Source organism: Gracilinanus agilis, chromosome 4, assembly GCF_016433145.1.
Source record: "Gracilinanus agilis isolate LMUSP501 chromosome 4, AgileGrace, whole genome shotgun sequence".
Taxonomy (NCBI): domain Eukaryota; kingdom Metazoa; phylum Chordata; class Mammalia; order Didelphimorphia; family Didelphidae; genus Gracilinanus; species Gracilinanus agilis.
The window spans coordinates 192,433,645-192,458,339 of record NC_058133.1 but is presented as its reverse complement, the minus strand read 5'-3'; the positions used below and the strand labels follow the sequence as shown (position 1 = coordinate 192,458,339).

General features: G+C 34.8%; 1 protein-coding gene across 1 annotated transcript; it reads right to left on the bottom strand.

The window, feature by feature from the left end:
* Positions 1 to 226: 226 nt before the first annotated feature.
* TOP2A (DNA topoisomerase II alpha) lies at positions 227 to 23,982 on the bottom strand. Its single transcript, XM_044671595.1, has 35 exons — positions 23,931 to 23,982; positions 22,066 to 22,221; positions 21,782 to 21,872; positions 21,236 to 21,299; positions 19,834 to 19,979; positions 19,209 to 19,306; positions 18,791 to 19,003; positions 18,376 to 18,549; positions 18,082 to 18,183; positions 17,241 to 17,378; positions 16,980 to 17,118; positions 16,315 to 16,472; positions 15,811 to 15,936; positions 14,910 to 15,020; positions 14,720 to 14,825; positions 14,374 to 14,483; positions 14,018 to 14,110; positions 13,488 to 13,602; positions 13,281 to 13,402; positions 12,526 to 12,674; positions 11,265 to 11,496; positions 10,954 to 11,088; positions 10,646 to 10,846; positions 10,170 to 10,365; positions 8,316 to 8,407; positions 8,036 to 8,206; positions 7,759 to 7,842; positions 6,196 to 6,387; positions 4,102 to 4,192; positions 3,123 to 3,278; positions 2,818 to 2,950; positions 2,320 to 2,342; positions 1,983 to 2,129; positions 717 to 928; positions 227 to 364 (listed from the first exon to the last, which is right to left on the bottom strand). The coding sequence occupies exons 1-35, from the start codon at positions 23,952 to 23,954 to the stop codon at positions 227 to 229; spliced, it is 4,638 nt and encodes a 1,545-aa protein (XP_044527530.1). The 5' UTR covers positions 23,955 to 23,982.
* Between the last annotated feature and the right edge of the window lie 713 nt (positions 23,983 to 24,695).

Here is a 24,695-nt window from a genome sequence, read left to right as displayed (position 1 = left end):
ATTATACTCAATTAGACAGTATTGAGTTCTTAGAAGAAGGAAATGCTAAATCAGGAGCACTTAGGCTTTACTGCTACTAAAAATTTCTAAATGGCAAAATATTTCAGTAGCTTTTGATAGAAAATACTCTTAGACTTATTCTCAGAGAAAGAAACTAAAGGGTTTCAGAGAGAAATGACTTCAAAAACAGTTTTGATATCATTAAGATCAAAAATAATTCCACATTTTAAAACATATCATCCTCATCTGATTCTTCCAGGTATTTAATAGGCTTCTTTGCTCGGCCAGGTCTTGCCCGGGGTGCCACAGGAGTTGAGTTTGAATTTGAATCAATCTGGAAGTCATCATCCACCATTTTGGATTTCTAAAAGTGAAAAATTATAATACTTGAAACTAATGAAGGAATTCCAGTGTACAAATACATTAAGAACGCCACAATTTAAGAGGGTCTAAAATGTTAGGAATTATAACACTGGCTTCTAAGGGAGCTAAAGGCCAACACCAACATTAAGTGAGACAATAGCAAATTAGATCAAGAAATTAGATCTTGACAATGTAGAGACAAATATGTCCAAAGTCAAAGGTAGATGAGATTTTAAAGATATAAAATCTCATTTAAAGTGATAAATCACAGGAGCTTTTATTGTCACACTTCCCTTTTAAACTTCAAGTTAATGAGTATCATTATCAGGGCTTTAGTATAGCAAAATACCTACCTTCCCTGCCTTGGCTGTTGATTTGCCTTTTCCAAAATCTGAATCAGAGTCATCAGAGTTAGAAGGCTTCCTTTTGCGAGGTTTCTTGCTTTTGGCTGCCACAGTCTTTTCAGAGGTTTCAGAGACAGAATCTAGAGAAGTTTTGGAGGTCTTTTTACTTGTTTTTGGTGCTGCCCTCTTCTTTGCTGCAGTAATCGAAGTAGAAGACTGACCTGAAATAGCCAACACTGTGATTCAGAAATGAGTCTTTGGATGTAGTTCCTTCACTCTGTAAACTAGTTTTTGTTTGTCCTAATTTTTCAAGTAGAATGTGTTGACTATTCTTGTTTTTAGTTTCAACATAGGACAAGCCATTGCAACAGAGCTAAACATACACTGGAGATTCCAATTACCTTTAATTTTCACTTATTTTCTCAAGTATATAATAGTTTACAGTAAAGCCCTTAATTTTTGCCACAGCTTGTTATTCTTCCTCCCTTTACACAAATCAGATGTTTAGTACAAGTCTCTTAGTGGAAAAAAACACTGGACTGGAAATCAGAAGACCTGGGTTAAAATTCTGGTTTTTACTACTCACTAGTAGTACAAACTGTGAACAAATGATCTAATCTGTTTCAGACTTAGTTCTTCTATCTATAATATGGGGAATTAACATTAAGATTGTTTTAAGGTCAAACAAGAGAGTGTATATCATTGAGTGCTCTGGAAATGTTACAGCAATATGGAAGAGATTTTTAGAAGCTCACACAAAAATGATAAAAGGTTTGTTTTGTGGCAGATCTCTAAGGTTTTTACAAAAACTTTTATTTTCCTTGAAACAACCTTCATGACAGGCAGTATTCAATTTTATAGATAAGAAAACCGGAGTCTCAAGTTAAAATGACTTGTTCCTGACTCCACATTCAGTACTCTTTCCATTATTTGGCTCCTATTTTAATACAATGAAATTAATCACTTAAATGGCAAATTATTTTTTACATAATGATATAAAAAAACAATGCTTTCTATTTCTGAAAGATTTAATTCTAGTAGCCATCCTATGTGAATTCTGAGCATGGTTTTAAAAAGTGAAATTTGGAAGCAGCTAGGTAGTATAGTGAGGCACATTTGCTATGTGATCCTGGATAGATCATGATTGTCTAGTTTTTGCCCTTCTGTCTTAGAACTACTACTAAGATAGAAGGTAAAGTTAAAAAAACAAACAAACCTGATATGGCAGCTAACTAGGTGTTCTCAGCATGAGTTATTTAAAATATTTAGACTCACTCTTTGCTGCAGTCTTTTTCACTGCAGTACTTTTTTTGGGAACTGGATCTGGAATTTCAAGTTCAACTGGAAAATCTAAAGCAGAAGAGCTCGAAGAAGCTAGAGCCATATCCTTAGTATCCTCAGGTTCCAGGTCCTCAACTTCATCTTGAGAAGATAGAAATATTATGAGTGAATATGAGAGTTCTTTAAAAGGCAACATATTATAGAGAAGCAGTTATTAGCTTTATGATTTAGGAAAAGCAAATCAGCTAAATTTACCTAGATAAAAAATTTTTAAAAAGCATAAGGCAAATATTTCAATAATTTTTACATATATACATACGTGATGGAGAACTTTTTGGTGGCTCCTGTACTTTGCTGGTAGTTTGTTCTTTAGTTGCCCTAGAATAAAATTGTTTTTAGCAATTAGTAACTATCTGTAACACTTTATGTTAACTAAATTATTATTACTTAATATTTTATGTTATGTTCTGTACATCATTCATACCTCACCTAATGTCATTAATTAAGTCTGTGAAAATGTGATGTTAAGCAAAATGTTACAGGGGGCAATGAACTTAATGTGATTAATGAGATGGTGAGCAGAATTAGTTCTTGGCACTATCTCCTCAAATGAACTCTGGCTGGGCTAATCACCGAGCATTTGATTTGTAGCCTGGGCAATTGGTAAATGATGTGTCAGTAGGATTGATAGTTTTGTTATGATGCATTAATGACATAATTGCATGATGATGGCAGGGGCAATGTTAAATGGAGTATGTCTGTACCAGCCACAATCTTTCCAGAGAAATGAACACAATATGTTAACATTCAAATGAGCTCATATACTCACTTTGGTACACTTTTAATCTTAGATGAACTTCCATCTGATGGAATAAAATCCTCATCTTCTTCATCTTGAAATTCCTCTTTAGAATCTGAAATATCTGTGTCGGAATCTAAATCAACTGTGTATTTCTTATTTGCTGTTATAAAACCCAAACAAAAAGTCAAAATGAGTAACATTTAGATGTCAATTGTATAAAGAATGGTGATACTATTTAAAAGCAACAAAAACCCAGTTATGCCCATTTAAAAAAGCTTTAAGCTAAAATTCTGACTAGCACAGTACTTTTATATTTCAATCATTTTTCTTACCTGCTACTGCCCTGCGTGATTTAGTTTCTCTAGGAGGGGCATAAAATTCACTTTCATCACAACTCAAATCAGATTCTGAATCAGACCAAGGATTTCTCTTATTTTCTTTTTTGATTGGTTTGAAGGGCAATTTGCTCTGCTTCTTTTGCTTGGGACCTTAAAAAACAAAAGAATTAATTACCATTACCCATTCCTTAGAAACATGTGAATCATATCCAGTTAATCACCAGGTTCTATTGATTTTTATTTTATACGCCTTTCTCTCTATTCTGATTACTCCTACCCTTTATCAACTAAGGAAAAATTACTCTAGTAACTATAATTTGACCTCTTCTACCAATCTAGCCAGCACATGTTGATATACCTCCTAAATTCTAAGCTTTGAAGGCCCCCCAATCTAGACCAATTGTACCTTTCCAAACTTATTTCCCAATAACTATTCCCCCAAACCTTAACAATACTTTAACTTAATGTGTTTATATAGATTTTGCCCAAATTCCCATTGGTGTATACTCAAAACAAGTTAAAATTCTACACTAAAAAAAGTTCTTTTTTCATCAGGCTTTAGTAATTAACGTGACTCCCTTTTGTAAACTACTATAACATTGTATGTGACACTCAATTTAGCATCTTCTTATACTGTCATACTAATTTGTTTAGGATAGAAACATGTTATATTACTTTTGTGATATCCATAGTGCCCACTCTATTCTGGGAGTTGAATAAATGCTTAATTATGATAAGAATGTACATTTTTACAAGCCTTTGAGATTTATAATACTTATTGATATATATTTAATTGTAACACTACTTTAATCTTTCCTTTCTTTTACAAATAACTTGTAAATTTTAAAGTCTTAAATTGCCAAAGGACAAAGTGATTATTCACCAGGAAGGCAGCCCTTGAAGCATTAACCTCTAAAGTTCCAGTGCACACAAGATAACTAATGCAAAACTGTACTGTTTCCTTTACAATTACCTGATTCTGTCTTGGGCTTTTTGTCTAGTCTTTGTTTTAGAGTTTCTGATTCTAGACTGTCTTCTTGAGGACTTCCTTCGATATTTTCAGTCTAAGACATTAAAAAAAAAAGTTTTTAAAAGTTCTGCCAACTCCATATAGCTAAGCATCAACAATATATAAGTAGAGTGATTTTAATATAGCTTATTAGCATGACACTGCAGAGAAATCAAACCTTTATCAATATTACATAAGATGTCCTGAAATATTTAGCGGAATGGTCTCTAAGAAGAGGAAGAGATATAATTAGACAAAGGACAAATCCAAGAATGTAGGATTATTAGAGGGCAAAATGAAAAAATACATTCCCCTAGTTCCTTGAGGTCAAGAATGGTAAAAGTAAAGTACTATAGAATTGAAGTCAAAGGATTTAAGATCAGATTTCAGTTTTGCTCTTCAATGTTTGGGCATTGGGCGAACTGCTTCACTTTTTTTGGTATAATTTATCTCATCTATAAAATGGAGAGTTGAACTAGATGGCCCCTTGAAGCTTCTGTTACAGTTTTAAATCTATACAATAAACTTGTAACAATTTTGTACATTCTCAAAATCAAGAACAAAATAACAGAAAGGGAAGTCTCATTTAAAATAACAAACCATACAATATCCGGGATTTTCTCTAAATTTATGATCCCACTACAGTGTATGCCTTTTATGCAGTAGGCCCTCAACAAATGTTTGCTGAAATAGTGTCTTAACTAGATGTTAGTCATGGCTCAAAGCAACTTATAGGAAGAAATCTTTCAATAGACACCTTAATTGATTAGACAACAGACAGAATCATAGGGATACTACTTACACATGTGATTTCTGGGCAAGTCATTTAACCTATTAACATTAAATTCCCTTATCTGGAAAGCAAGGGTTTAGTTAGCTCTTTGGATTGGTTCATTTCTAAGGTCTCTTCCAGTTCTAAATTTGTAATATTTAGAAGTGTCTTAAGATACTTGAAAGTTCTTTGAAAAAACTTTATTTTAAGGGTGACTATTTCTGAAGATTATGCATCTGTATTTATCAACTAAGTAAAATTGTCAAGTTGAATGAAAACCTATTTTGGAAAAAAAAGTATGAACACACCCATGATAAAGTCAGCTTAACCAATGTTTCACAATATTTTAACACATTAATAAACAAACCTTACCATAGTACCAAATGCATTCTGCATAATATTGTTCTTTTGAATTAACTTTTTCTGTAATATTATCTTGTTTAGCATATATATTCTTTTTTTTTTTTTCAAAGAGCCAGCTCAATGTTCTTTTATTTATTTAGAACATTTTTCTATGGTTACTCGATTCATGATCTTTCCCATCCCTCTTCCCTCCCCCACTCCTGGAGCTGATAAGCAATTCCACTGGGTTATACATGTATCACTATTCAAAACACACTTCCATATCACGTATATTCTTTTTTTAAACCCTTACTTTCCATCTTAGAGTCAATACTGTGTATTGATTCCAAGGCAGAAGAGTGGTATGGGTGGGCAATGGGGGTCAAGTGACTTGCCCAGGGTCACACGGCTGAGAAGTGTTTGAGGCCAGATTTGAACCTAGGACCTCCCGTCTCTAGGCCTGGCTCTCAAGCCACTGAGCTACCCAGCTGCCCCCCATATCACATATTTTCTTGAAACCAGTTATCACTGGGTGCAGAATGCCTGTATGGGTCTTTCTTTAGGAGTAAAGAATGCTGTTGTATTGATCAATTCTTAGCTATCTCCAAAGTAAATAGTACCATAATTATATGGATAGTGTTTATCAGGGAATGTAGCACTTGAAAAGCAATTGACACATATGGCTTTTTTTCTGATGAGATGATGGGGGAAAATGACAGGCCTATGATTTCATTGTGATGCTCTCTTAGAAAATTCCTTCCATCAGTGCAGATTGGCACACCAGTCCCGAAACCCAGTCTTAAGAGTTTCTGAAAGGGTAAGTGAAATTTCCAAGGGGTTACATGGCCAGTGTACATCGGAGAGGGCTTTTAAACCCAACCTTTTCCATTGTGAGGCCAGCTCTTTTATTTCATACTGCCAGTTTTTTCAAGTGTATTTATTACCTTAATTTTCTTTCTGATTTTCTTTTCTGCTTCTGCTTTCATTTCTACAGTAACTCGAGGGACAACTCGTCTGCCATGAGGAGAGGGCAAAGTTTCTGCCACTTGACCTTTCTTTGCCTTTGGTTTCCCACCGGCTTTACCTTTACCAACAGTACCCACTTGTTCATCCCGTTTTTCCTTGGCTTCAACAACCTAAAGAAAGGTTATGAAAAAGAAATTTTATTACGTAACAGACAATGTCTAATACCAAAAAGATAAATAAGCCCCTCTATCCAGGAGGCCATCTCATGACAAGAGCAAAAAAGGACAAAAAAAATCCAACAAACTCAATGCCCTAATGGGTTAGACATTAGACAGAATCACAAGGCTACTACCTAAACATGTGATCCTTGGGCATGGTCATTTAACCCCTTAATTCAACATTAAATTTCCCTATCTGGAAAGCAAGGGTTTTGCTTTTTGGATTGGTTTACTTCTAGGTTCTCTTCTAGTTCTAAGTTTGTGATACTGAGAAGTGACTTAAGAGTCCTTGATTTTGTTCTGTACTCTATTAAAGGGAATTGGTCTAGATCAGCTATATAAAGTCATTTGCATTTTAAGACCTTTTATCACTAAACATGGAAAAGCAATTTTTTCTTTTGTTAAAGAAATGTCAGATCAGCAAGTAGGCTGATCCTATTTTTTTTGGCATGGTGGTTTATGTGTGTGAAGAGAAGACATGGGGAATCTTTGAAATTCCACTAAGACTATTTAGTTAACCCTGATGACAAATTTTATTCAATCTGTTTAATAAAGGTAGTTAGGGTGACTTTGATGGTCCTCATAAATGCTGTTACCAAAATAATATGGATTTCTTTAGGACCTAAAGGTCTGTCAGCAATTCTCTTCCTTCCAGACTTTTGTGCTAGTTCCATTCTGTGTTTGACTCTTTGGGACTTTTTTTTTTAAACCCATCCTTCTGTCTTAGAATCAATAATGTATATTGGTTCCAAGACATAAGAGCAGTAAGAGCTAGGCAATGGGGGTTAAGTGACTTGCCCAGGATCACACAGCTAGGAAGTGTCTGAGGCCAGTTTTGAACCCAGGACCCACCATCTCTAGGCCTGGCTCTCAATCCTGAGCTATCCAGCTACTTCCATTTTGGGGTTTTCTTGACAAAGATAGTAGAGCAGTTTGCCATTTTCTTCTTCAGTTTATTTTACAGATGAGGAAACTGAGGCCAAATCAACAGGATTAAGTGACTTGCCAAGGGTCACTTTTCTAACTCCAGGGATAACACTAACTCTTGTACCACCCAGTTGCCCCTTCCATTCGGTGTAGGCATATAAAACCTCATCACCTCCAAATAATTCAAAATCTTGTCCTCCCTCTTGTCCCAGATACATATTTTCTGATACATTTTATAGTTATCAGTTATTATCTAGTGATTTCTTTGCATGGTAGAACTCTATATGATATTCTGGAATTCATCCTATTATTACTTCTACCTTATAATAATGCTTGTGAAAACAACTTTTCTACTTAAAACACCTATACTGTCCCTCACCCAAACCATCCACATACTTCAAGTTCTTCAACAAAAGCAGCCAAATCTTCTTTCCATAAATCAGAAGGACTTTTTCGCTTTAAATTCTCCAGTTCTTGCTCCTAAAATTACATTAAAAAAAAATTAAAGATATAACAATCTGTAAAAAATAGCATATAGTCTCAAAAGTCTCAATGCAATTTTAAGTCATTAAAGTTCAAAATTACACTAAGACAAGACTTTTGGGACAACCTATATAGGTAAGTATGTTATACCTCAAACCAATGTTTAGGACAACAGTACCCCCACACCTACTTTTTCAGTTCTCTGCCTGCAGAGTTCATCTTTCTTTTCCTTGGTCAAATACCAAAGAGGCATATCAAGAAGATAGTTAAAAGTTGGTCCAGAATCAGTGGCTGAGTCACTTTTTTCAGTTTCTTTTTCATTGTCACTTTCTTCAGTTTCCTCTTCATTGTCACCTGGACTCTAAAAAAAGGATTAAAAATTTCAACTTTAACAGAGAATGCCAGCACCTAGATACTATGATACATCTAGTTTTTTAACAAAAAATAAAGGAAGCTGACCAAGAAATTACCTTTTGCTGAGCTTCCTTCCAGGCCTTGACAGGATCTGAATCATATCCCCTCTGGATCAGAACCTTAATTAACTCTTTCTTAGGCTTATTTTCTAGGGGAAAAAAAAATTATGATCCTCAACCATAAACTTAGTAAATGATATAGTAAAGACAAATATTAAGAACAGGATAAATTTTCCCTTACTGTGGAACATAAGACAAAACTGGAAATCATTTTTGTACGAATTATATACCAGTACAGCAGCTGAACACAGCAATAGAGCTGGCCTCCATCTTTTGCAAGGGACTGGGGCATAATCACTTACCATCCTAGCAGCCCAGGCAATAAAAGTATAGGTCAGGACAACCTTCCCTCCCAAAACATTAAAAACAGGTAAATTTGTGTACGAGTCTTACATAACCTATGGTGGAAAAAAGTCCTCTTTTTAAGTGCAAATATAACCACAAGGGGGCAATGGAGTCATACCTGTAATGCCCTATGAATCTTTTGTTGAGGCAGGCAAACAGAAGATAGGCTGTTACCCTGACAGATCAATTCTAAGAGCCACAATGAGATTATTAGGTAGATTTTCTTCCAAAGACTTTGATATACTCCTATTAACTTCTCCCTCTATGTGTGCTACAGTATAGGGCAAAGCACTCATTCTTTTAATACATACAAATGATTTTGCTTACTGTGTAAGGAAATCTTTTGCCTCAGTTAACTTGATTTTTTGGCTTGGAGCCTCATTCATTGTTTTATTGGCTGTCCTATACTTTCCTATCCCTTAAACCACACCTAATATTTTGGTCTTTTTTGGTAACTCTTGGTGATCCTTTTCTCATTGGTGTCATAAATAGCCCCTCTAGTTTTGAACTCTGACCTAAGGAATTTCAATGGAAATTCCTTATATTCCATTGACCTAGGAATATAGCCAGTTTCCAACATTTCATGTCTATGTATATTTCCATCCATCCTTGTGTATTTTTATCTTCAATTCTTTCCTATCAGGCCAATTACTATTCCATTTATCTTTTAAGTGGCATCATGGGGTCAGGAAAATCTGAATTCAAATACCAACTTGGGATACCAGCTGTGTGACCCTGTGCAAATCACTTAAGACTCACATTCCCATCTGTAAAATGGGGATAACAATAATGACCTACTTTACAAGGTTTTGTGATCGAATGAAACTATAACCTTACAAATAAATTGCTTCCACTTTGAAATTGTTTTTAATTACAAAACAATAACAAAAAATAATTCTTACCTTCTACCTTAGTATCAATTTTAAGACAGAAGAATGGCAAGGGTTAGGGAATTGGGATTAAGTGACTTGCCCAGAGTAACATAGGTAAGAAATGTTACCTAAATGGCACTCAGTTTTTTAAATCATCAAAATGTGGATAATATGGTCTATACCAGTGATTCCCAAAGTGGGTGCTGCAGTGATCCAGGGAGGCCACACTTTTTTTGTATTACATTCTATTCTGAGTTCAAGAAATAGTTTCATAATTTCCAGGGGGTGCTAAATAATATTTTTTTCTGGAAAGGGGGTGGTAGGCCAAAAAACTTTGGGAACCACTGGTCTATACCACGGGGATATTGTGAAAATTTAAAAAGAGTATATGTAAAGTTTTAAAAAACTATAGATTGCAATACTGCTATGAGTTCTATCATACTTCAATTATTTTGGTCTTAGTCATATAGATTAACAAATCTACATATGATCAAATTGAACATAATAGGAGAATTAGTTTTAGTGCCAATCTATGATTTTAATGTTATCTGGCCATTGATCTAGATAACTTCTCACAAAAAATGTCAAATGGAAACTGACCTCAAATATAGTACCTATGATTCTAGTAACATACCAATGACTATTTTCCCCTCTATCTTCTCTAGGATGAAACGAGCTTGGTTGTTCAATTTGGCAGATTCAGCACCAAGCATTCCTGTAAGCCATTCTTTTCTCAGTCCATAATATTTAAGCCTCAGATCAAAGAAATCTCTTAGGATATCCAGTGCAGTATCATACTTCTTTAGACAGCCAACATGATCAAAAAGTACCTTAAATGAGAAAATATAGATAAGAGTCAGAACTGAAGAAATACTTTAATAGTAATTGTGATTTATTTAGAATGTTGTGTTTTACTGAAATTTAACCTAAATAAAGTATATCACAGAAATACCATCTATCCTTTATATATATATATACATATATGTTAGTATTCTAATGTAGCTTTTTTAGCTGATATCTTTCAAGTCTTACATAAACAGAATCTATAATAAAAAAGGCACTGCATATCTTTCTTTCAAAATAACAAGTGTAAATACTTTTCAGACATACCATGGAATTACATGTTAGATTAGTCTGAAGTTTGAAGACTTTGTGCAGTCCTGCGCGCTCTGCTTGGGCTAGTTTCTCTTCAGTCATCTTGACTATGAACTTCACTGTGGTATCAGTGTGGTATTCCCTGTAGTCTGTTATGAGAGGGGGTGTCTTGTCAGTGCCATTCAACATGGGCTCCAGAACCTGCTCTTTATAAACCTGAAAAAAGAATTTTTAGGTAAGTCAAATGATTCAACAAGTGATATAGGTCACAAAAGGTAATTTATTTTTATCTCAAATAAAAAAAAAAACCCAGAATATTTTACCTGGGTCCAAGTTCTGACTGGAAGTTCAGAGATTTCGATGGTTGTTGAATTTATGATAGACACTTCACCACTGATAACATATTGATTTGGAGCCAGCTCATCAATTGTACCCTTGAAATTTTTGTAACTAGGTAGCTAAAGAGTAAAAAAAGTTTTTAGGCGTTTATGGCCAAAATAAAGGCATTGGAAATACTTAGTTCAAAGTTCTGATAAAAAAGTTTGTAATCAATCAGCTTATTACTTTTATTAAATGACCAATTAAAATGACCAAAAAAGTTAGAATGAGATTCTAAATCATCCAGAATCATTACCATTGGTAAAGGTTCCTCTCCATCCATCAGACGCCTGATATTATTCACAACTTCTCGGACATCAAAGTTGGGGATCTTGCAGGACCACCCAGTTCCAATCCCTTCGGCACCATTTATCAATACCATGGGAATAATAGGAATGTACCATTCTGGCTCTACACGTTGGTTGTCATCATATAAGAACTTCAAAGTCTGATCATCCTTTGCTGGGAAAAGCAACCGAGCCAATGGGCTAGGGAGAAAATTGCCAAATGTTGATATTTTTACAAAAATACAGATTTAATTCAGTTGTAAAAAAAAAAAAAAAAAAAAGTCATCCCTTGCAATTATTCTTATTTGTATAATTTTAACTTGGTAGTTTGTCCCCAAAGAAGAAATGTGAAAATATATCCCCTTCCTACTTAAAAACAAAACAAAACCCTTACCTTCTGCCTTAGAATCAATACTATTGGTTCAAGGAAGAAGAGTGTTAAGGACTAGGTAACTGGAATTGTGACTTGTCCAAAGTCACACAGCTAGAAAGTGTCTAAGGTCAAATTTGAACCTAGGACTTTTTTATCTCTAGATTTGGCTCTCAATCCACTGAGCTACTCAGCTACCTCCTCCTCCTGTTTTTTTTTCTTAAGAGACTCTGGGCATAGAATGTTATATATGATGTTCATCTCATGCTAAGTTCTATTGTTTTGTTGGTGCTTTAATGAACACCTTTGTTTTTATTTTTTATTATGAGGGACATCCCCTTTCTCCAATATATGACTATTCAGGATTCTAGAATACAGATGATAAAAGGTGGGGAATGCTACAGACGTGGAATGAAAAGTGCTTTCAGATGAAACCATTGGATTAAATTAATTTTATTTAACTATTTTACTGCTATAAGAGATATCTCATGAAATGAGAATAATATGTATATGTATATAATGTAAACACAAAACATCAATCAGTAAAACAAACTGACAAAACAGTAAAAGTATAGAATTGGGAAGGAGACTATGCCTACTAAAGAGGCAAAATTGGAGAAAAATCCATGTTACTGAACTCAATCGGCTGAAAATCAGTTTTTCTCTGCTATTTACAGAGTAACCTGTATAACCCTGGTATGTCCTGGTATTTAGGGAGAACCAAAACTCAAGGAACCCCATCTTTTGTGTATTGATTCAATTCATACACTGAATCATGAATACAAATTCTGACTAATCAAGATTTCTAAATTTCTAGTTGACAAAATATGGCACCCAAAGTTACCAAAAACAGATTTTACCTAAGCATTGTGAAGATGTATCGAGGGCTGGCAGAGTCCTTGCCACCATGCAGCCTGGTACCAAACTGACCAATGGGCTGCAAGAGGTTGAGGTTGTTGCTGCCCACAAAATTTTGAGCCAAGTTAATAATGGTCATCATTAGTGACATCTGAAATGGGAAAAAACAAATTCTTAATCATCAGATCTATGTTCTTTGAAAGAAGCTATATTAAAATCACAGAGGGTAAAGATTTTATAATTCAAAATTTATTGGGTGTTTCAGAGGTTAAGAAATGGGTACAATATTCTAACAACCATAGGTGTCAAAGATGTGGCCCAGTGGGCCCAAATCATATTAAAAATGCAATAGAACATAAATAATACTAATATGTAGTTTTCAAAGTCCATATGTAGTCTGTAGGGATCCTTATGTACAGTTTAGTGGCCCCTATTTCTAACTGAGTTTGACACCACTGCTGTAAACTATTCTTTTTCCTTGGGAAATTATATTACTTACTCCCAAACTATCTTTCAGAATAATCACTATTATAAACAAAGTCAAAGCAGTAATGGTACAAACCATCATCACTGAACAAGAATCTTACTTTACACAAGGTTGAATGCTGCCTCGCAGAGCAAGAATTTGATAATATTTTTAACAAGAGATAATTAATAATCAATCAATTAAAATTTCAATGTATTAGATTTTTCCACTGAGAAAAAGCTAATTTGAAACTAAGAGTGTTTCTCTGAAGTATCTCAAGTTTGTTCTTACTTCACCATGATGATAAGAGGACATCTCAGCTACTGAACCAGCTAATTGGGCAACCTTCACCTCTCTCTTGTCATTTCTTTTGAAACATGTGAATAGGACTTTTCTCTGACCAGGTTTCAAACCTTCAAAATGAAAAGTGTAGTAAATGTCAATATGAACAAGCTATTTCTCCTGTTAATTTAATAATAATAAGACAGATCAGCTTACCATCTACCATTGATGGGATAGACCTCTCATTATCAGAGTTTGAGAATAAGATGAGTTCTTTATTTATGAAGTCATTATATGTTAGATGCTTAGTAGCTTTCCCATATAAGTAATCCTAAGGGATAAAAAAGATGATATTCAACAGGATAACCATTAGTAAGAACAAAAACCCAACAATCCTATTTTACTATTCTTAAGCATAGGAGAATCTGCAGTTTTGCATTATCAATGTATCCCATTAGAGAATTAGTATTGGTAAAGTCACCCTTTGTGTATGTATTAAGGATAAAATAATCAACCAGAAACTGGATAATAATGTGCAGGTGCTTTGCAGTCTCTTATTCTCAGCTTGGTCATTTCACTGGCCTTCGTACATTCAGCTAACTCAATTGATTTCCTCACACAGAGTAGAATTTGATCTTACAAACAGCTCAATTACCTGAAGTTGCTATAACCAACTGATTCCAGGCCCACAAAAATGACAAACTGAAAATGATTAACTTTACAGGACATGATTAAAGATATTTTACCTCAGGGAGGCCAAGTAACTTCCGCTGTCTTCTATCTTCCATGAAATGCGTTAGCCATTCTTTTCGATCATCAATCTGCTTTTTGCTAAAGGCCTATAAATTAAGAAATAAAAAGATGGAGTTGATTTGGATGGCCTCTAAGGTCTCTTCTAGTTCTAAATCTATGATCCTTTGAATTATAAAAAGTTTCAGTAACACTTCTGTTTTAATCTTTCTCTAAAGCAGATCAAAAGCTCATTTCTAGGATTTTGGTTGCTTCTTTCTTATAGAATAAAGCAATTAAATATTTAGATGGACTTAATTTGCAACTTTAGCGATGTTTAGAATTAGGAACCTATTCAATTTATCTAACTTACCAGGCTGATAGCAGCATCATCTTCAGGGCCAGAATATTTGAATTGGATTCGATGTCTTGACATATCCGAAAAGTATTCCTTTGCCTCTTTTGATGTACTGGTGCCCAAACCTACAAAGCCAACAGAGTAATGATTAACTTTTGAAATCTTCTATAAGAAGATTCACAGAAACGGGGTTGGGGAGAACAGAGGACTTCACACAAAATGAATGTTTTATGGCATATTTTACTGTAAATATGATAGGTAACTTATAATTTAAAATTAGGATAAAATAACAAAGGGTCAATCAATGCACTGTATTCTTTAAGTTTATTGAGTACTACACACTGGAGGATTCATTACACACCTTTGTAATACTTGACTTTCCATTTTTTATGATTTTCAGTAGTATTTTTCCATTCTTCAAATTCAGGAAGGCTATAAAATGACATTTCCTGTTTATTTCTTGAGACCTGTGAATATGACAGATTGTGAAGACTTTAAAATATATCTTATTGCATTAAAATTTGTTGAACTACCTTAGAAAATGTATATACCTTTACAATAGGGGTGATAAATTCCTCCAGAAAACAGTGTTTCAGAAGAGAGGGCCAATTGTGATGGATGAAATTAATCAACAAGCCTTTGATGTGGGAACCATCTTGATCCTAAAATAAATTTTTATGTTAAAACATAGAACAAAGATGCTTTGGAATCATTGCAGGTAGAATCTACTTTAGATCATTTCTAAAAATATTTTGAAATAGTCAACAGTTAAAATTTAAAAAGACTTTATAATAGCAATTCTAATTCACTAAAAAACAACAGATTAGTGTGAGATGTTAGAAAACCTAAATATACTTCTGGTTGTGTATGTATTTTTAACCTGGACAAAAAATAAATCCCTCGAAGGCAGGGACTACTTTATTTTTTATCTTTTTATTCTCATTGCTTCTTGGTCTTTTGGCTAAGATCAAGTGTAGTTAACTTTTTATTCCTAATTCCTAGCACAAAATAGACAAGAGTTTGATGATTGTCCTACTAATAATCTCCTCTTTTGCCATTTTCTATAACAAATTAAGGTGTCTCAGTCAAAAAGAGGCAGTGTAACATACATAGTTAGCCTCAAATAGACTGAAGATCTGGGTTCAAGTCATATCTCTGGTATATAATGGTTCTGTGGACCTTTCAGTGTAAGACTTTAATGTTTTGGAAAAATGCCAATCTGTTTATCTGGGGATTCCATATATTAATGAAATCCCAGGTTTATCCACATTCAGTCTTCTAGTCCACACCCATTTAAAACTGTGCATATAAGGTACACAACGCATCATCTCATAAGCTCTAAATAAAATCTGATTAATCACGACAGTGACAATGACTTTGGATAGCCGTGCAAAAAGGAAGTTCACTCGACTTACATTAATTATCTAAAATATATTATATAATGACTCTAACCTGATCTGTCATTATCATGATTTTTCCATAACGGAGGCTCTTTAATGAATCTGCATCTTCATAGTTTTTCTTGTATTGAAGACCCACAATCTTAATGATGTTATTAATTTCAGCATTTTCCATGATCTAGGAAAGACACAAACAGCAAAAAAACAACTTTAGTCTTAGTTTTAGTTACAGCTTACTTAGTATAATTCTATGTTTATAACTTAATAGTCTTGTAAGATTACTTTATCATAGTACTCTTTCTCAAGGGTAGGGTCTATGCTTAGTTATTCCAAAATTTTTCCTTCCTTCAATGAAAGTACATTAATGCTTTTTAGACACTAACAATTAATGAACCAGGAGGTTAAGTATTAAGTTGATGCTACAAATGTCTCGTTTTTTCTTTTTAAAAAAGTTATCTCAATTTAAAATAATTTTGAAATGTCTAAAGCAGAAATGTTAAACCAATGATAAATCCTGAATTAAAGTTCTTAGATCCTTAAAGGTATTTCCACTTACTTGTTTATGAGAGGCTTCTCGTACGTTGAGTATTTTTCCTCGAAGGGGGAAAACGCCATACTTGTCTCTTCCAACCACACCAAGGCCAGAAACAGCTAAAGTTTTGGCTGAGTCTCCCTCAGTCAAGATAAGTGTACAATCTGTAGAGTTCTTACTGCCTACAATGCCAAATTTCACAAGAAATCAATTCCAGCAGCTGACACCAGTGTTGCAAGCCTTCCTAATCATATGTCTACACATTTGGTACCCTTTACAATTTATAACAAAATATCACTAAAATATTATTTAATCAGATAGCTTTGGATGGGGACAGATAATTTTTTAAAATCTTAAAGATAGTTGTATGAAAAGATGGATTATTCACAAAGCCAATAATATTCATCAATGGGCAACTGCTTGCTAACTAAAATGGTCAAGAACCATGCTCACACATTTCTTTAGTGTAAAAGCTCCTTTGAAGTTTTTGTTCGCTTTTACATTAAAGGATAGGAGTTTAATGTTCAACTTTTATCTTTGTCATTCTTAAAAGATTCTACCTCTAGGTCAGTGATAAGACCTCAACTGCTAAAATAAAAATCCATTCTCAAGAATTTCTGTTAAAAAATTTATATTCTTGAACTATGAGACTTAAATCTTAAAATGATTTAATGTAATCAAATATATACCTGCATCATTAGCATCATCAAGTTTAGGAATTCCCTTGATTCTATTGTGTTTAACAGCTGAACACTTTTTATTCAACTGGACTTGGGCCTTAAATTTCACCCAGTTTAGTATGCTTTCTACAATTCCACAGCCAATTGCCTAAAATAGAAAAAAATGCGCAGGAATATTTAAGACAATAGGTTAACATATATAGCATAATTTTTTCAATTGATACATGGTTATTAAAAGATCTCTTAAACTCTGTAATAATATCAACTCACAGCTTTGATGAATTTTTCACTCAATTCACATTTTGAACCAAAGTTCTTGGCCTGCAGAGTCATATTTTCCTTAGTCTGGGAGTCAAAGGTTGGGTTTTCAATTAAGGCATTTACAAAAATCCACATGTGGTTCTTCACCTGCAATAAAATATAATCAATAAAATGTATATGCAACTCTAGAATAAAGTATAATAAGCATATGCTGGTATATTTTGTTTATCCCCTTCCCCACCTCTACTATCTCATTATCATGTATGTATAGAAAAAAACTGGCAAGAGCACATCCATTGTATCTGTTCCTGAAACATGAAGGGCAAATGGATACAAAAGATCCATAATTAAACAGGTCTGATTATCTTCAGGAAATTAGATCCCAACCTTTTCTTAGAAACCAAGGGCCATCTTTCAAACGCCAATATTTTACTGGTGGTGTTATAGACATGGAATTCAAGTTTCCAAGTAAATGAAATCTAGAACCACCCAGAATATAATGAAAAGGACATATGATATGTAGATGTGAGTAAGATTGAAGCATTTTAAAAACATGAGAAAAAAATGTCATGACACAAATACATAAAGATGAATAGACTGAGTGCTCCATTTGTATTCTCATGATGTAAGGATAAATTGAGGACAATCTTTTTTGCACACCGAGTAGACTTCCTTGTGACAAAGTTAGGTGAAGACATGAACAACTCATACAGGATGAGCAAGTATGCATGTATTGAGGCCCATATGAATATTGACTATCTTTGTCATTGGCACAATCACATGGAAACAGGAAAGGAAATTTATTTATATTATTCTCCCATCTTTCCCACAGCAATACCAAGATTCATACCTGATGTGCTTTTACTGCAACACCCCCTTTGTTCTTTTTCTTCACAACATCAATAAGTCTACTTATAATTTGATCAGCTACATAATCAACATGTCTGCCACCCTAAAAAGAAAAATATAAAAATTGAAGACAATAGATAATAATATGTTATCAACTCTTGGTAATTATACTTTTAGCTTAATAACTAATAAGGTGTCCAAGTATTCATATAAACCAGTTTTAAAAAGAGATAGCAGCAAAAATGCTTTGACAAAATAAATTTTATCAATGATCAGTTTAAATATAAGAAATTACCTTGGAAGTGGCAATGCTGTTGACAAAGCTAATTTGCTGGAAGCCTTTTTCACTCATAGTTAAACATACTTCCCACCTCTGGTTTACTTCTTCATGTATAATTTTCAGTGGGTTGCCAGTTTCATCCAATTTGTCCTTCACATACAAATCCACATAGCTCCGGAATCCTTTTACCTATATCAACATAATGATAATTACTTTGCTTCTTCCTATAAATTGCATGCTAAAATAGATATAATGGTTATAAGTATTCCTTAAATATCCAGTGATACAGGGTGACGGATGAAAAATGTTCTGGGGGAAAGCCAATGCAAAACTCCAAAACTTAAATGGGGAGAACTATAGGAGTTAGGTAGTGGTGAAGGGACATTAAAAATCGGTAGTAACAGCAACAACCCAGAATCAAAAAACTCACAGGCAGCCTATTTCCATTGAGAAAGACCTTGACATCTTTGGTGGAACCAGCAATATCATATGCTCTTCTAGACATCAAGGCAACCATATCCTTGTCTAGAGATGTCATTTTAAACTTAGACAGATCAGGCTGGAAGGTAATACATGTATAGTCTTCTCCACTAAAGGGCTTGAGAGTCATTTCACCTGCTTTTCCCATGTTATCCATCCAAGTCTATAGGAGTTAACAAGAAAAAAAGTTGAGTCAAAACCTTTCACATCACCTTATAAATAAATCAAAATAAAGATACCAAAATGATTGTGTGAACTTGGCATATTTCCCAATCTCAGAATTTGACTAAATGTTTCTGAATTATATAACCTATAATATAATGATGAAATATTATGCTGTGTCATAAAAATCAGGACCTGATACATACCTGCTTAAACATTTTCTTATATTCTTTACAGGCAGTTTCCACTGTAAACTTGGTACTGAATATATTGCATAATTTGGCTCCATATCCATTTCGACCACCTATGTTTTAAAAAAGCCAAGCAAAACCCTCAATACTAATTTCTCAACAAAAGCACTTCAAAATGCCCCATAATAGGTGGTTAAAATATAGTATGAAGATATTGACATATAGGCATCTATTTTTAACTACACAACAATTGCCAGAGTATCAAAATTATATTAATGACTTAAAAATTCCTTCCTCTAACCCAATTATCCCAGGATGTTGTCTTCTTAAAAAACAAAACAAAAAAAAACCCTCCCCCTTTTCTCTCATAAATTGATACTAAATATTGATTCTAAGGCAGAAGAATGGAAAAGGATAGGTAACTGGGTTTAAGTGACTTGACAGGATCACACAACTAGGAAATGTCTGAGGCTAGATTTGAACCCAGATTCTCCTGACTCCAGGCCTGATACTTTATCCAATGTGCTATCTAAGTTGCCCCTCAGATTTGTCTTTAAGGATTAAAAAAAAAAATTTTTTTTAAACCGAGTTTTAAAGATAAAATTTTTAGCCACAGTTTAGTGGTTATCAAATATCTTACCGGTAACCTTCTTCTCATCATCATCATAGTTACTGGAAGTCAAGAGCTGTCCAAAGATAAGAGCTGGCACATAGACCTTCTCAACCTTATGCTCTACAACAGGAATACCTTTCCCATTATTCCATATACTAATTGTATTGTTTTCCCTGGGGAAAAAAGGAAGTGAAACTTTCATTTAAAATGACAAAAGACTGAATATTTTTATACTCATATTTTCAGTTCAAATAATTTATAGAACTTATTTCCTGAATATCCTATTATCATGAATTGAAATTTCTATTATTTTAAATGAACGTTCTCACATCCCTCCTAGAATCAAACATAATTGTTTTTTTTTTTTAATTTTTTTTTTAATTTTTTTTTTTTTTAAACCCTTGTACTTCGGTGTATTATCTCATAGGTGGATGATTGGTAAGGGTGGGCAATGGGGGTCAAGTGACTTGCCCAGGGTCACACAGCTGGGAAGTGGCTGAGGCCGGGTTTGAACCTAGGACCTCCTGTCTCTAGGCCTGACTCTCACTCCACTGAGCTACCCAGCTGCCCCAAACATAATTGTTTTTGCACAAACCCAAACAAATTGTTTAGAAAGGATTAACTGGCGAAACATGAACATTCTCAGTGTTATACAGACATGAAAATGCATACTCGCGCACACAAACATACTCACACCCAAAACAAACCTTTGGTCTTTCCAATACCTGTGCAGACAATGATAATGTTAAATAAATACATAACACCATCACATTTTCGGGTAAAGAGAGGAAGGGGATATGATGTGTGCCAAATGGAAAGAAAAAGAGAAACCTGGAAAAATATTATTTTGTAGCTTAAAAAAAAAAAAAAAAAAAAAAAAGGTCATTTATATACATGCATCCTTCCTGCCAGTTCCTCTTTCTCTCTACCCCACTACCCAAAGACAGCCATCAAGACTTAAATAGAGAAAATCTAATCCATTGCCATTCCCCACTAATAATAACATGGAAATTTTCTTTTTTGCTTTTATTATCTTATTCTAAGCAAAATTTTAATAGAAAAAATATGTTTTAGTAGCAATTGGATACTTCATGCTGTTCTGAACATAAATACTGAAGGGAACAAAAGAAAGGTACTTCATATAAATTTGCAGAATGACTATAAGGTAGGATAATTTTAAAAGTTCACAACATTTGTTCATTACAACTTTTTTCCTTGCTGGAAAAAATACAAAAAAACAGAACTCAACACAAATCAGTAGGCTAGTTGCCTATGTACCTCTTTGGGGTAAGCCCCACTCTAAAGAGGATCATTTATTAATTTGGGAAGAGAGACTAACACCTCCTGGACCATTTAAAATACAATGGGAAAAAGCTCTGGTCTCAATGTACTAAGGATTTATTCAAGAAGCCAACCAAAAAAGACTTACGAATCTATTGTGACTTTAATACAATTCATTTTCGGGTCCCTTTGCTTGTTGTCAGCAGCATTCACTGAAAGAGTTAAAGGATCATATTTTTTATAAGACACCCAAGTCTATTTTCAAAAATATACTTATATTACATAGACTAACTTCAACTTAATTGAGAAAGCATCAATTATAGGCAATAAAGAATAGAAATTAGCTGTGAAGGCAGAAATCTCCATTTAACTCAGATCAGTCACTTTTCTCACTAATCCTCACTGTCTATAAAAAAGGAATTATTGCTACTACTGCTGTTCCTCATGTTATCCATTCATGTCATATTGTTGAAAGCAGTAAAAAAAAATTAAATAATTAAAAAATATATTATTAGAATAACTGAAATTTTATATTTTTAATATGTTAGATAACTTAAAGCAGAGGTCAAATACTATTGATTGTTAAGGATGATTTGTGAGTCATCCTGGAGTTTAAGTGATCTCTTTACTATGTAAAAATTTTGGTTAGAATGGATAGGAGTTTTAATACTTCTTATCCGTTATTTGAACTTACCTAAAATTTCATCAAAAATTTTGTACAAACCAGGAACAAAAGTCACGTCTCTGTAGTTAAGTCCAACTTCTTCATCATAAACCCACATTTGCTAAATAAAATAAGGTAAAGACATTTTAAAAGATCAGTTTATTATTCTCTGAATTGTACCTTACAAATAAATAGGTAATCACAGAGTCTAAGTCGGAGACTAATAAAATATACTTTATAACTAAAATTTTAAGATCTGGATAATAAGGCCTAGAAAAACAAACATTAAACTATACTTGTTTAGTTTTATTTACCTGGGTCACAACCTCTACAGAGCCAATATAGGTATCGGGTCGGAGCAAAATGTGCTCCAACTGGGTTTTCTTTTGATAGATTCTCTCAACAGACAATCTTTTCTTCGAGTCTTCATTTTTCTTTATTTTATTAATTTGTAGATTTTCATTTACAGGCTAGAAGTTAAAAAATAGATTGGGAAAGCTTTTAATAATAATCTTCCAAGAAAAATAGAACAAAAATCCCAAAGTAACCATTTTAATAATTATGGGTATGGTTTGCAAAATAGTATAATACAAGTATACTTTTAGAGATAATCCCTGAATCTTAGCAGTTAAAAACATCAAGAACATTAATACTGAGAGCAGGGGGGATTGCAAGTACTGTATATATGTATATACATATATAACTAATGACTATTAAATAAAGTCCCACATCCAACTTCATTTTCCTTTGAAAACAATGAAAATCACAGAAAAGAAAATCTTGCTAAAACAGGTAACTATTGCTATATTCAAACTATGAATCAAATCATGTCCCCAGGAATTATACAGAAAAGGTCTAAACGCCATAAAGCTGGTCTAAAATAATTGAAACTATTATATTAAGATATACAGTATTATTTTAGAAAGCTTTAAAGCACAAGTCAAATACAATTCATGCACACCATTTGATTGTATGGTTTCTTTATTGGGCTTGAAATCAGGAAGACCTTGTTTCAAATCCAATGTCATTTGCTAGAAGTTATTGTGTTCTGGGTTCTCTTTCTGCTATCAAAAAATATACATATGCATAAGGGTCAAGGACACAAGGTTCCCTAGTCCCTAGACCTTGATTTTGTTAGAACCATATTAAAGACTAAATTTCTATATTAAGATCCATCGAGAAATAAAGGGTATCAAAGTAAAATCACATCAAGAGTTGATATAGGAGCAGCTAGGTGGCTCGGTGGGTTGAGAGCCAGGGCTAGAGATGGGAGGTCTTGAGTTCAGATACTTCCTGGATGGACAAGTTTCACACTTGCCATTCTTCTGGTAATCGATACACAGTGTTGATTCCAAGTCGGAAGGAAAGGGTTAAAAAAAAATTTTTTTTTTTTAAGTTGATAAAGAGACAGAAAAAGGAATTTGGGGATGGTGGCAGACAGGTGTCAAGGTCTCCAGCTTCCCACTGATTTAAGCGAAAGAATTCTACGACCTGTGAGGGGCACTGTCGCGCTGTGCAAAAAAGTGGGGTTGGGGTTAAAAACAAAACAACCCCTCCCCCTCAGCTTTTCCTAGTCAAGACTTTGGGGGCAAGCCAGTCACTTAACAACTCCTAGGTTTTAGTTTCCCCATCTGTAAAAGAGGAAGTCATGTTAACAAGTATTTTTTTTTTTTTTTTTGATCTCTAAATAGTGCCTCCGAGGACCTGACAGCTAGGTACCACGGGGTAATCAGAGAGCCAGGGTGATCCCGGCATTCTCTCTGGTAGTTCCCCATGCTCTGCTCCGACTACTCATCTTTCTAGCTTCCTTTAAGTCCTAACTAAAAATCTCATCTTCTTTTACAAGCAGTCTTCCCGACCCCTCTTAATTCCAGTGCCTTCTCTTTGCTAATTATTTACTATTTATTTTGCATAGAGCTTACTGTGTGCAGACTGGATCCTTTCCGGGACTAAGCTCGATCCCCGGGACCCCCGAGGCCTGTGGCGATCCCGGACCGGCTGAGGTCGAGGGGGTGGGGGTGGGGGGTCATTGCCCTGAGGCATCAGTCAGGAACGTGGGGGAGGGCTCCTGACAAGGCCAAGATCCCAGGGCCTTAGAGAAGCTCCCATAAACCAGAGCAGAAGCTCTGTGAAGAGCGGTGCTGGAGTCTAGAGCCGCGCTCCGGCCTCCCTCACTCACCTGCAATGGCGACAGATCCTCCATTCCGGGGAATGTAAGGGGAGGTAGCGAAAGAGACTGAAGAGGTCGGAGAACCGAGCGCCCAAGGTGGGGTGGCCGCACAACCCGCCGAAGACGACGGTCCGTTACGCGGGCTCCTTTCAAAACTACCCTTTCTCCTCCCGCCCGAGCCAGAGTAACCAATCACAGCCCTACTCTGGTCGCCTCGGTTACCACGAGCGACCAATCACCGCGGGGACTCAGGTCACCCAATGAGCAGCTGCAGACGCCTATTCGAATAGGCCAGTCAACACAAAGAAGGCGGGATCCTAGAGACTTTCAAATGGGACCAATTGGAGTTGGAGTAGAGAAGACGGGCGGAGGATCGTGCCAATGAGAAGGAAGCAGCGGTTTGCTTGCTGTGAGAGTAGCCACTTGGGCGCGTGTTTGAAATGGGAGAGAAGGATCCGGAGAATGAATTCAGGACTGGGAGGCTAAGCTAAGATAGAAGTGTCCTGTGCAATGCAGATCCTTTTGGGATCCCTTGATACCAAATAGTCACTATAGGATTGAGAGCTGGGAAGGGAATCGCTCAGCCCAACCTTCTCATTGACCAGGGGGCGGGCGGGGGTGGTGGAGGGAATGGCACCGAGAAGTTAAGCGACTTACCCTAGGTCACACAGCAGTCACTATTCAAATTAAAAAAAAACTCCACATTCCATCCTCTTTCTAAACTGTGTGTGCACTCGTGCGTGTGTACGCGTGTTGAGAGAAAAAGCATGAAAC

What these genes read in the sequence shown, in the direction of transcription:
- TOP2A (XM_044671595.1), bottom strand. Translation starts at nt 23,954, where the DNA reads ATGGAGGATCTGTCGCCATTGCAG. An exon ending in TCAATGGAAATAGGCTGCCT is followed by an intron (nt 18,550 to 18,790) that starts GTGAGTTTTTTG and finishes ATGTTGATATAG; the next exon opens with GTAAAAGGATTCCGGAGCTA. An exon ending in AGTTACTTGGCCTCCCTGAG is followed by an intron (nt 13,603 to 14,017) that starts GTAAAATATCTT and finishes TTTATCCCTTAG; the next exon opens with GATTACTTATATGGGAAAGC.